Raw genomic sequence first — 11,633 nt, forward strand, 5'->3', positions numbered from 1 at the left:
TAAAATATTTATGTTTTAGAAGTATAGTTAATTTTGTATAGGCTGTATTTATTCAGAATGACCTATACAGAAGTTGTAACTAAGTGCATTTCCTTACCATTCTCTTAAACAAAATTTTTTCAGATTAAACTTACACATCTTAAGACATTATTTACACTTATTTCTTTGATACGACTGTGAAGTCTACTTTCTTCAAATATTAAGAAGATATTTGCAGTTGAAGATGTTTTACAAAGGAAGATTGTCACCTTTCTTCCCCTGCACCGCCAATAGAAACATAAGCATCCCTGGAGCTGGCAGAGTGAACATTATGAGTTTAACAGCACAGGAAAACAGAAGGAATGATTCTTGCAAGCTCCAGTCAGCTTCTCCATTTCATATCTAACAGGAAGTATAACTGCCACAGGACAGCTAAGGGGAAAAAAAGCAGCTATAACCTCATGACTCTGAGGAAAAAACTTGAAAACCTAGAGGTTGGCTTAAACATAATAGCATCACCAGGACATTAACACAAAGTGTTGAACTGGAGACTGCAAAACATTACTCAGAAGATATGCATTTTTCTTGTAATATTATCAAGTGAGCAAAATGGTACTGAAACTAAAGGAAGTACCAGCTTTTTCCTTAAAAAATTAAATTGTTGAGATTACACACTCTTGAAAGAGATCTAAGTCACACTTGGGGAAAAGAAACACCACCAACCCTCTCCAGTCAGATTCCTTCATTCTCATATTATTTAGCTTTTTGAAGATTGCTTCACTGGCAATCGACTGTAAACAAGCCTTTCAGTCACAAATAGTAACTGAAGTCGACTTATTTTTTCAGCTTCCTATGAGTATTTTTAATCATTTACCTCATGAGAGGTGCCATTTTCCACACGGAATCGTCCAGCTCTCTGAATGGCTCCATCAGCATCACTAGATATAAGCTGTAAGAGAGTTTAATTTAGAGGTTCTAACTTCAAAAATATCCATACGGTCAGTAACCAAAGCTCACAATGGTTTCTCTTTTTCCCAGGCATTATATGATTGCCCACAAGGATAGGATCAGCAAAACCATTATCAATTTGAATACAGATTTGGAATAACCTGACTGTAATTCTAAGGATGTATGAAGGACAGAGCCATTTGCTCTTTTGGTACATACCAGCACTAACCAGAAGTCCTGTTTCAGCTTCTGGCTGCACCAACAAGCAAATTGCCTACAGAAGGATTTCATCGTGGAAAATACGATTCTTCTAAAAATATATCAAATAAACAAGTATTGAAGTTCTCCACTATTACTCCAGTATGTTGCAACAGGAGAACCAGAAGCAGGCAACGTAATTTGCTCTTCACATTGTTAGATGGAAGTTGTAAACCACGTGCATGATTAACCGTTCATGGCCTACATTCATTCTCTTTCCAGAAGTTGATCTTGAAGTCTGCTCCTCTCAAAATAATGGGTCTTAGAGACATCCTGATGCCAGTCCTATCAGGCTTGCTGAGCCTAAACCCTGCTTTGTTGGATGTTTTGATGAGAATAGCAATCTTTTATTGCATTTTATATACTGATGCTTTCAGGAGATGGACAGCAGCAAGAATCTCCAAACATAATTGTCAGTGATGACACTGAACAACATAAGGTAGAGGAGATTCCTAGTCTGCTTCCAACACTAATATCAGAACATTAACATCATAAATAATCCAACATTAATATCCAACATCATTAGCCAAATATGGCTCATTTCCAGTTGAAGATTTCAATACATTTGGCACCTTCATAAATATTCTGGAAAATCTGCCTGTTCTTTTTGTAAATGAATCCAGAGATTCACACAATACTGACACTCTCTTTGTTCTCAAAGAAAACTTTCAAAAAGTCAATAAAATACAGGATAATGCATCATTTCTGCTATGTTCAACAACATTGCTTAGGATTCCTATAATAAAAAAACAGGAAGAGAATGTGTTTTTTTCCTCAAAGATTGGATGTCAATGACATTGCATATTACTTCTCTCAAAACTGCAAAAAAATTAGACTGCCATATACTATATCAAACTTAAGAAATGGGATCTGAACAACAATAATGTAATCGTAATCATTCCTGGCTTCCTGCTAGCAGCCCATGTTATTCTAGGGCAATAGAAATCTCCCTTTATTTGGTGGAAGAGTTCTCAATGTTTTCAAGTTCTCTTCATTCCCCGCTTTGAAGGGATCGGAGGCTATGCCAGAAATAAACTAACACAGCAAAGACTCCAGAAGATCCCGGTGCCTTGTACAAACTGTAAAATAGATGATTTGGACAACTGGTAATACTACACCAGCAGGGAAGATGTTCCTATGAAAATGTTCACTGTAGAGATAAAATAATTAGGTTGCAATAAAAAGAAGGTAGAAATAACAGAGCAATTGGGATGCTGCTATGGAAAATATTAAGGGGAAAGAAGTTCAATTAAATAGTCAGAAATTTGAAAGTGCAACCATCTTTATATGTTTGTACCTCAAAAGATAAAAAGGCATCTATAAAATACAAGAAGAATTTTAAGAAAGATAATCAAAAGACAAGGCCAGGTGTATGAGTTTACTATGAATTACATTTATCAGTAATTTTTCTTAGTAAAAGTCCCTAATAATATAGCAGTTCACATGCCTTTTTAATGAACACTAAACTGAACACATGGAATATATGGAAAGATAAGTACCTGGCTTTCTTGCAATACAGCTTCCAGAAACTAACCATCAATTTATACCAAAAGTGTATTTATTGATTAATATACTGTCCAAGAACTTTAAACAACAACAATACCTAATAGGACATTAGTGATTTCTTATAGTAACAGACCTAGAGTTCAGTTTCTTTGCCTCTCCCCACTCCAGTCTTCCTATAGTCAAGTTTATATATACTTCATTATAGTCTTATATACAGTCACACTATTTCAGCTGCTGACATATTGCTTTATATATATATATAGAGAGAGAGAGAGAGAGAAGAAGAAATTTCTCTGTGAGAAAAATGAAGTATTAACTTCATCTTTCAATTTGAAGAAAATACAAAATAAATTGACAGATTTTTAAGGTACAGAGGTTTTTCAATATCCTTACTCTGCCTGGTTCTTTTAATTTTAAACTCTTTCCCACTACTCAGAGGCATGTACACACATACAAACACACATATGTACACACATGAGCACACACACAGTTTTTAACTCACATCACCACCAAAACTATCAAATATAATCCTAGTATTTTGCAACCTTCAGGTTATAGGAAGAAAAAAAAAAAGTTCCATTTCAATCTTCCTAAATAATCTCGAAGTAAATACAAAAATCTGTGAGTGTGTACATAACACTTTCTATCACAATAAGATGAAAGACTCAAAAATAGAGTTCTAAAAAGATTTCCTAGAAGACGTTTTCTGAAACTACTCTGAACCCTTTTTTTATTACGCTATGATTTTGAAGCCCATCTTAGAAAGCACGTTTTCCAAGCTAATTCCGATCTTTTACCTGGAATTTAAAAGAAAAGGATTTGACTGCATTATAAACTGTTAAAATTACAAGATGGGCTGTGTAAACTTACCAGTTCCACAGATCCATAATGCTTTCTGCTAAACTCTCCACGTCTGCAACCCAGGTCTTCAGAGACAGAGCTGGAATAGAAATGCTTCATTAGTACGCAGTCAGCTAGCCTTAGAGCTCCTTCAATATGATTCACTACAATTGACAAAAGTAATTCCTGCTCAACAAGGTTCACAGTGTATAAGCTCACTACTGCAAGAAACATTTCTTAACAACGTTAACAATCGCTAGCAGCCATTGCAGTTTGGCTTTCATATTACCCTCAAATAGAAAGCAATGTCTGTGCCCTGATTGGAAGTTAAAGGCATGATTAAATTAAATATTTAGTCATAATGTGATCAGCTCAGAGTTTCAAAGTGAATGGTGGCTTAAAATTGCATCTTAGATCTCCATTTAATCTAAGAGAACAGCAGTCTGCAGCAAACTTAATGACTCGAACAGAACAACCACACTATGTTAAATAAGTTCACTCCTAGCATGTTACTACCACTTTTTTTGGAGAGTCTTTATTCAGCCTATACACAGGGAGAAAACAAACAAGCAAGCGTTTTAATTCAAAAATGTAAGGAAAGAATAGCATGCCTAGGTTTCCCCTTCCCTAACCTTAACAAAGCTAAAACTGTTAAGCAAGCAAAACAGAAGCCTAGAATGCAAGTTTCAAAATCCCCATGCGTTAGCACATAGAATCTCACACTGTCATGTCACATTAAGTACATCCACGTGTGCTTCCTGAAGTCAAAAAGATAACAAGCATCTCCTCTACCTATAAACACTAATCTTCCTATATTTGAAATGGGGATACACATATTTAAATACAAACTAAAGATTTGGGTGCAAATTTAACATAAATCTTGATCACCCAATCTGCGCTACAGCTAGTAGCACAATCATTCCATCATGTTCCAAATTTACAACCACCATCAAGTCAGTATTAATGAAAATAAAGCAGATTATTTTGAATTTTAATGAAAGTAAAAAAAAAAAAAAAAAAAAAAAAAAAAAAAACCACAGACCAACAACATGAGATAAACTTTTGTGCTATAAATTGTAGGATTACATCAATAAACAGAAGAAATACTTAAAATTTACTGCAATGTCCTTATACATGTTTCTTGTCTTTAGGAGACACCGTGACACAAGACTCTGAATTTTAGACAGCTTTTCTTTTTGGATTTGTATTTAACTGTACTTTTTTAATCTGATTCATATTTTTGAGTTCTGTCCATTTGGATTCAATGCCTTCACACAAGTAAGAGCAATATAAACAAGACAGACCTACTAAAACTTTAAAACTCACCAAATTAATTCCAATATTTGATTCCAGTATGCAGATTATGTAGGAAGCATAAAGACATGATACTAGCAGTCATTTTAGATGACCCTCACAGTGAAGCAGGAATGCTGACAGCTCTAATGACAGAGCTGCCTTTCTAGCTTTATGTGAATAAAGCCTTCAGATGCCACTAGGACTTTTGGTAGTTCATATACTTGGTCAGGTTCCTTTCAGCCAGGCACCCTGGTGCACAAATGCAGCTATACTGCTTCCAAAGCAAGAAGTGACCTGTACAGCCAGTCTGGTCCCCAAAGGCAGCAAAGCCTTAGTCTGTGTTCTGACACCTATGGGGACATATACATACATGCCTCAGCAGGAGTAATAAAAGTGATTTGAAGAAAACCAGCTGCCAGAACTGAGTTAAAAACACACTGGATGTGATTTTTATAAGCTCCCGAACAATCACACACTCAGAAGCACTACTACCTGAACACAAATGCAATAATTTAAGATTTTAGCTTTTGGTTGTCCACACAATGAATTTAAGTTTGACTGAAGACAGCTATTATGTCAACTTTCCTGAGAATCAGGGTGAAATACCTTCGAGGATGTTCCTATATGAAGAATCTGCACCGTAGATAAGGAGAAAGTTTGTAGTAAAAGAAGAAATCAGACATGGGTCCTGACTTAAGAGCCTTTGCCATCAAAGCAGCTACATTTTCATCATACATAAGATGCACTATTTCGAGACAGAAGTACTCAAGCAAACGAATCAGTATAAAGCCTTATGCTTAAGATTAGAAAAATAAACATCAACGTCTGTGGTTCCAACAGTTTATAATCTAATTTAAAGTAACAGCAAGAATTCCTTTTCCTTCCCTCCACAGCAGGGCAGAAGGGGGGGGGGGCGGGAAGAGAGAGAAGAAACAGTTATTAAAAACTTGGAATTGTCTGAATTACAAGTGAGCCACAATAAGAATCATTTCTCATGGCTAAAGCTGCTTCAGAATGCTACCTCAAAAAAGCAGGCCCTCTGGATGGAATTTTCAAAGTTTATGGCAGCACATCTCTACCTATCTTTTCACATTTCTTACAGTGATAATTTTCACAGCCTTATCAACTGCAAAAAGATGAAACAATTTTAATGGAGGCCAACAAAAGAAATTTTTCCTAAATCAGGATTATATCCTGGGCAAAGGGAGGCAGTTTACCAATATTCAAGGTACTTTAAGATAACCAGGAGTATATTCAAACCTTAAGTGAACATACACCATGAGGACTTCATGTCCAACATTTCTCTAGACCTAGTGGTGCTGCTGTTGGGCCCCTGAGTCAACCTCATCATCATGCAATACTGCCATGTTATTACACAGAAATTGGAGCATACCACAACACTTAACAGTTTCTTCTCAGCCCGCAACAGAGAGAAGAGTCTGAACAGTGAAAAGACTGAATGTACCTAGGAGCCACACATCCCACAGAATAACTTCTGTTATTGAAACATTTTATCTTTTAGTGTTTTGTAGCAAAAATTGACATGCCCATACAAATCATACTGGATAATCTCCCAATCTTTTTTCTTCCTACTGTTATACATGCTATTTCCATGGAAAATTCTGCTTATTGTACATTGTGTTTCAAATGCAAAATCTCTAAATCTTCTTCCATGTTTTCATCAGCTGAAGTTCAAAAAAAAAAAAGAGAAAAGCAAAAGCAAAGCAAGTTTTACTTCAGTACGCTTTGTGGTAAAGAAATACTTTGAAATACTTTGAAGCTATTAGTCATAGGTTTATATCACATGCAAATCTGGCTAAAGGATTTTTCTGCAGCTATTAAAGACTGGGTAACATATAACAAAAATATTTCAAGATAAACATCTATACAGACAAAAATAAAGCCATTAGGTTTTCTTTTCCCTTCCAGGCAGCATGAAAAGTTCTCAAGTATGATTTAGAATGTGTAAATTAATCAGTGAAAGATTTCTTATAAAAATAAAAATGCATTAGTATTTTTATGGGGTTAAAGTTACTTGCTTCTTTACACATCTCAGATAGAACTTGGAAAAACCCCTAAAAGCCTAGAAAGTACTGATGCATCAAATAAAGCCTTTAAAAGTTCCTGTGTTCTACTGCATTCTTAGATCTATATGAAATTTGGCTGAAGCTTCAAGGAATAAATGGAACGCATCATTTGCGATGCATCTTAAGGCACTGTTTCGTACAATTTTTCACTTTTACAAAAAAACAGGTAATCAGGGAAGTGCTAGCATTTTCTGTGTGTGCAACTTTTGCTCTACGTAATTCATTTTTTGTGGCTAGGTGTGCTAGTTGTCTTGGAAACCGCTGTAAAAGTAATTTTGGTCAAGGAACATTTGTCACTGACAGTACTGGTGGCAGAATTTTAAGGAAACAGGGGTCAAAATTGATTTTGCTATTGCTGAGCTCTGAAATTTTAAGTCCAGTCTTTGACCAAGTGAAGAAGTGTACGTAAGATTACAATTTAAGGAGCAGGTGGAAAACCCAACAACACTTACTAGCACAATAAATCTTTTCAAGACGTGGGAAAGTGAGGACAGTTTTATAGGTCAGGACTGGATAATCCCAATATACATTATAAAGTCATCACGAGAAGTATCGCAAGCCTACTGTGCTCTGAATGGAACTACGTCCATGAAAGACAAAAAAGAATGAAGTGATATCCATGCTTCCCTTCTAAGGTGAACCCATGAGACTCCATTCTGACCCAAAGAGCTAAGATCTGACCCTTCTAAGAGTACAGAGATTCCCTGATGTGATACAGTATATTCAGCAAATGATGCAGAGGAGAACACCAACAGCAAGTGAGTTCAATGGAGAGAAATAATATGTTCTCTTAGATCATGTAATATAGAAAACACAGACAAGCTTAGAAAAGGCATAAAGAGCCTATGTGCCTGAAAACTGTATGTTCTTATCCTCTCCACAAACTATATTCAATTAATTAAAGGAAATGTCTCACCATAAACCGCACCCCTTTGGTATCACAGGCAATTTTCTGATACTGCTCTCTCTATTTAAAAAACAGAAGTTTCTCCAAAGCAACAAATGTAATACAAAGACTTGACAGTGGCAAGAGATTAACAAATCATTTTACTACACCTATCTGCCAGCAAGGAACATCTAATTATCATTTTATGGACCTATAACACATGCTCTATTTTTTCAGGACTATTTTGAAGTATTTTAAATGAGGTAACATCTTAGCTCACTGAGACTAAGATGTTCTCCTGCCTCAATCAAAAATATTTCAATCTGTTAACTTTGAAGGCATGATATAAGACACATTCATTTTATGGAAACTGAGGTGCATGAATTGTTATTACCACATTCATTCGATTTGGCAGCAAGGGTGATGTCAACACCTATTGTCATGCTTCTATGGTTATAAACCAGATATTTCCTTTTCTTTAGTTAAAGACACTTCTCACATTGAAGAAGGGTAATAAACTAAATTAGCTCCAGTTTGACAACTTACACACTCTCAAAAATAATTTAAAAACTTTTTATTCCTATAAAAATAATGGACAAAATAAAATTAACATAGTGCAACAACATTTTTGAAAACAGATATGTAAACAATCATGTAATCCATGATCAAATATATGTACAATATAGACTGCAAACCATAATAACTGCTGCTCAATATACCTATGCTTAGAATAGCAAAGATGTTCTCTAACACAACATGTACAAAAAAAAGATGCGATTTTAATAGCCTTAAGCCAGAATAAGATTAAAAAGAAAAAGAATCTCCAAAACACCATTACAAGCACAGACGGGCAAATTAATAACAAATTTCCAACAGAATTTTAATGTTAACATCCTATCCATCTGGGTCTTGATTCAAAGCATCTAAAACATACCTAACTTTTAAATACACTAGCAGTCCTTTTCAAATCAGTATTATACATAAAAGTTAGTCTCACCTACATACCAAACAATTAAAAATAGAATCTTGCACCAGTATAAATGCTATATAAACAACCTTTAGAAAGCTAGGCATTTTTGCTTAAACTTATACAAAGACCAGATTTATATTATCACTCCATCTGTGTAAGTCTACATATTCCTCAGTGAATTCTAGGCTGCATGCCTCTTTGGCTGTCTCTCCTTAGCTAACACCTAGATCTTTACTCATTATCTCTTTGAAATATCCTATCATCTAGTGTATAAACATCCTACTCTTACTATTGACTGCCTTCACTTATTTTCTTCACTGAATTACCTCCTTCCTCAGTCCTGACCTGGACTACATCAGAAAAATATTATTGCTCTAGTTATGTTAATTTTAAGAGAATTTTTCTCATATTAGGGTGAACCACCAGCCGTGAAACACTCTACGTTAGTTTAGCAATGGCTCAGACAAGTTTGGCTCAATAATTTAGAATTTACTTATATTGTAAAACTGTTTTAGCACAGAATAGTTGTTCTGTCGCTGTACCATGTACATAATGGTTACACGGTTTCCAAAAAAAAAAAAAAAAAAAAACAATTAAACAATTTTAATACATTTTTTTTCAGTACCTAGGATCTAGAATATACTTCACCTCTCTCTCCAGCCTGTATGCCTCTTGGGCTCCCCCTTCTCCTCTCTACTCGCCAACCCTTCTTCACACCGCGTTAGTTAATCTATTTTCATAGAGGATGCGGACACAGTCACAAGCACGCTAAAATAATCACGCAGTTCCACAGTTCCTACATCAGCAATGTCTGCTTGCGCCAGCACAACGCTAAAAAGGCTGCAAACCAGTCAGAAGACGGGGTTCTGGCTCTGTCCACGACACCTACAGCAGTCCCAGAGAGAGGCGGCCGCAGCGCCGCGACACCTACTGCTCCGCTGTCCGCCGGCCACCCGCCCCTCCGCGCCGGGCACCCTGCCCCGCCCCTCCGCGCCGGGCACCCTGCCCCGCCCCGCCCCCGCCTCCGGTACCGCTGCGTGAGGCTGAGGAGCCGGGTGGAGGCCACCTCCGCGCTGCTCAGCTCCATGCGGGCGGCGCGGCCCAGGCCTCGCCCTTTCCGCTTCCCGGCCGCAGCTCCGTCCCGCGCGGCGGAGACGGCGGTGGCTCGGCGCGCGGCCCCGCCCCGCCCCGGGGCTCGCCGGGAATTGTAGTCCGGGCCGGCCGCCCTGCGCAGCCGGCGGCGGAGCCGGGGGAAGGCGGGGCGCACAGCTCGCCCAGCGCGGCCCCGTGCCGCTCGCCTAGTAAACGCGGCGGCTGAGGGAGCTGGCTCCTGTGGAGCTGTTATCTCATAACTGGCTGCTGTTTAACTCTGACAGAAAGCTTCCCCACAGCAATTCCCTCTGCAAGGTTTCCACACACCTCGTAGTCTCCGCTGCATCCTGGACCTCATGCTTAGTGCTGCTGTTTTTGCATCAGTAAGGGAATTGAAAGATAATCTCAGCACCCTCACGTACAGCTCAAAACCTACAGAAACGCAGTGACCTCAGAGACCCTAGCCAGAAGGAATGACAGTACTATGCAGTATTATTTCTTTAGGAAAGCCAAAATTCAGACACCACAAGGACAGGATGTGGCTTGCTAGGCAGCATCAGCCCACTTCATTGCAAATGAGTCTTCAGCAACCTCCAGCTGTAAGTCTTTAAAAGTCTAACACATCCTTTTACACGAATATTCACAATGGCTCTTTCTCTGTTGTTCCAAAAATAAATATATTATATGCTTGTCATGTTACATAAGACCTATTAAACCCTAGAATGAAGTTTAAACCTCCACACCAGAAATCAAGCATAACATGACCCAAAATATTTTGACCATGGAAGGACTTTTCTAAAACTTTCCAATAAGAAGTCAAAAACCAATATTAAAATGAACTATTGCCATTAAAGACTGAACAATGCTTGCTGGAGTAACAGCTTGCCTCTTGGCTAATTATAATTCAGATCATTGTATTCCGCTTACTCAAATTCCTTTAGTAGCTTCAAATTTGTAATTAACTGCATTGCACTGCTGTGTATTATTAAATATCACAACCATCCAGGCAGTAGATGGTAGTAAATTACTACATGAAATGATTGTACGTATATTCTTTCTTCTGTATATTCTATGCTGACAGGTGACAGGAATCTGCACTTCACATCTTTCTGTTTAAAAGCTCAGCTAAAAGCTATGTCTAAAGGCAACAAACTCCAACAAGGTAACTGGTTAATTACTGCAAACAATGACTTGTACTGTATCACTGAATATATTTTATGTTATTGATGGATTCTGTCCCACGTGTGGAAAAGATCTTCCAGTTGTGGAAACTGATAGAAACTTGTAAATAATACATTGTAAAGAGGATATTTGTAGAGTACTTCTATAGAGTTCAATACATCCTAAGTTACATGTCAGAACATAAATCTAACCTTTTGCCACAACAGGTTTATTGCAGATCTATGTTAAAATATTCCATGTAGCACCTGAAAATAACTTCCATCTAATAGTATAGGAAACTTAAAGCTGACTGCTTCTATATTGAGAAACACCCTAACTTACATATATATGCATACTGAGTTAAATAACATAAAGGAATTTTTATATATTTATACTAGAGACAGAAAAATCTTTATTTAAAGAAATATCAACAATCATCCCTACTCAGCTTTTTGTACTAGAATAGAACTGTCCTTCTCTCTAAATATCTGAATTGCTTTGCAAGGCTATTGTCATAAAAATAAGTTGTATTTCTCTTACTCCTTCAGAAGAACAGACTTCTGTGGAATAAATGAAACAGAAAGAACTACCTCCCACCTAAAACACTTCA

At 37.2% G+C, this 11,633-nt stretch overlaps 1 protein-coding gene across 4 annotated transcripts in view; it reads right to left on the reverse strand.

Annotated features, from left to right (window-relative positions):
- The window catches only part of GARNL3 (GTPase activating Rap/RanGAP domain like 3), a 55,045-nt gene extending 45,153 nt beyond the window's left edge, over window positions 1-9,892 (reverse strand). For 3 of the 4 annotated variants that reach the window (XM_062591007.1, XM_062591006.1, XM_062591011.1), the window contains exons 1-3: window positions 9,802-9,892; window positions 3,562-3,631; window positions 854-928 (exon numbers count right to left, since the gene is read on the reverse strand). In XM_062591007.1, coding sequence (XP_062446991.1) covers window positions 854-928; window positions 3,562-3,631; window positions 9,802-9,857 — 201 coding nt within the window. In that variant the 5' untranslated portion in view covers window positions 9,858-9,892. Of the gene's footprint in view, window positions 1-853; window positions 929-3,561; window positions 3,652-9,801 lie in introns of those variants that run through there. The other variant, XM_062591008.1, reaches the window with a different exon arrangement.
- Between the last annotated feature and the right edge of the window lie 1,741 nt (window positions 9,893-11,633).

Source organism: Rhea pennata, chromosome 18, assembly GCF_028389875.1.
Source record: "Rhea pennata isolate bPtePen1 chromosome 18, bPtePen1.pri, whole genome shotgun sequence".
Lineage (NCBI taxonomy): Eukaryota > Metazoa > Chordata > Aves > Rheiformes > Rheidae > Rhea > Rhea pennata.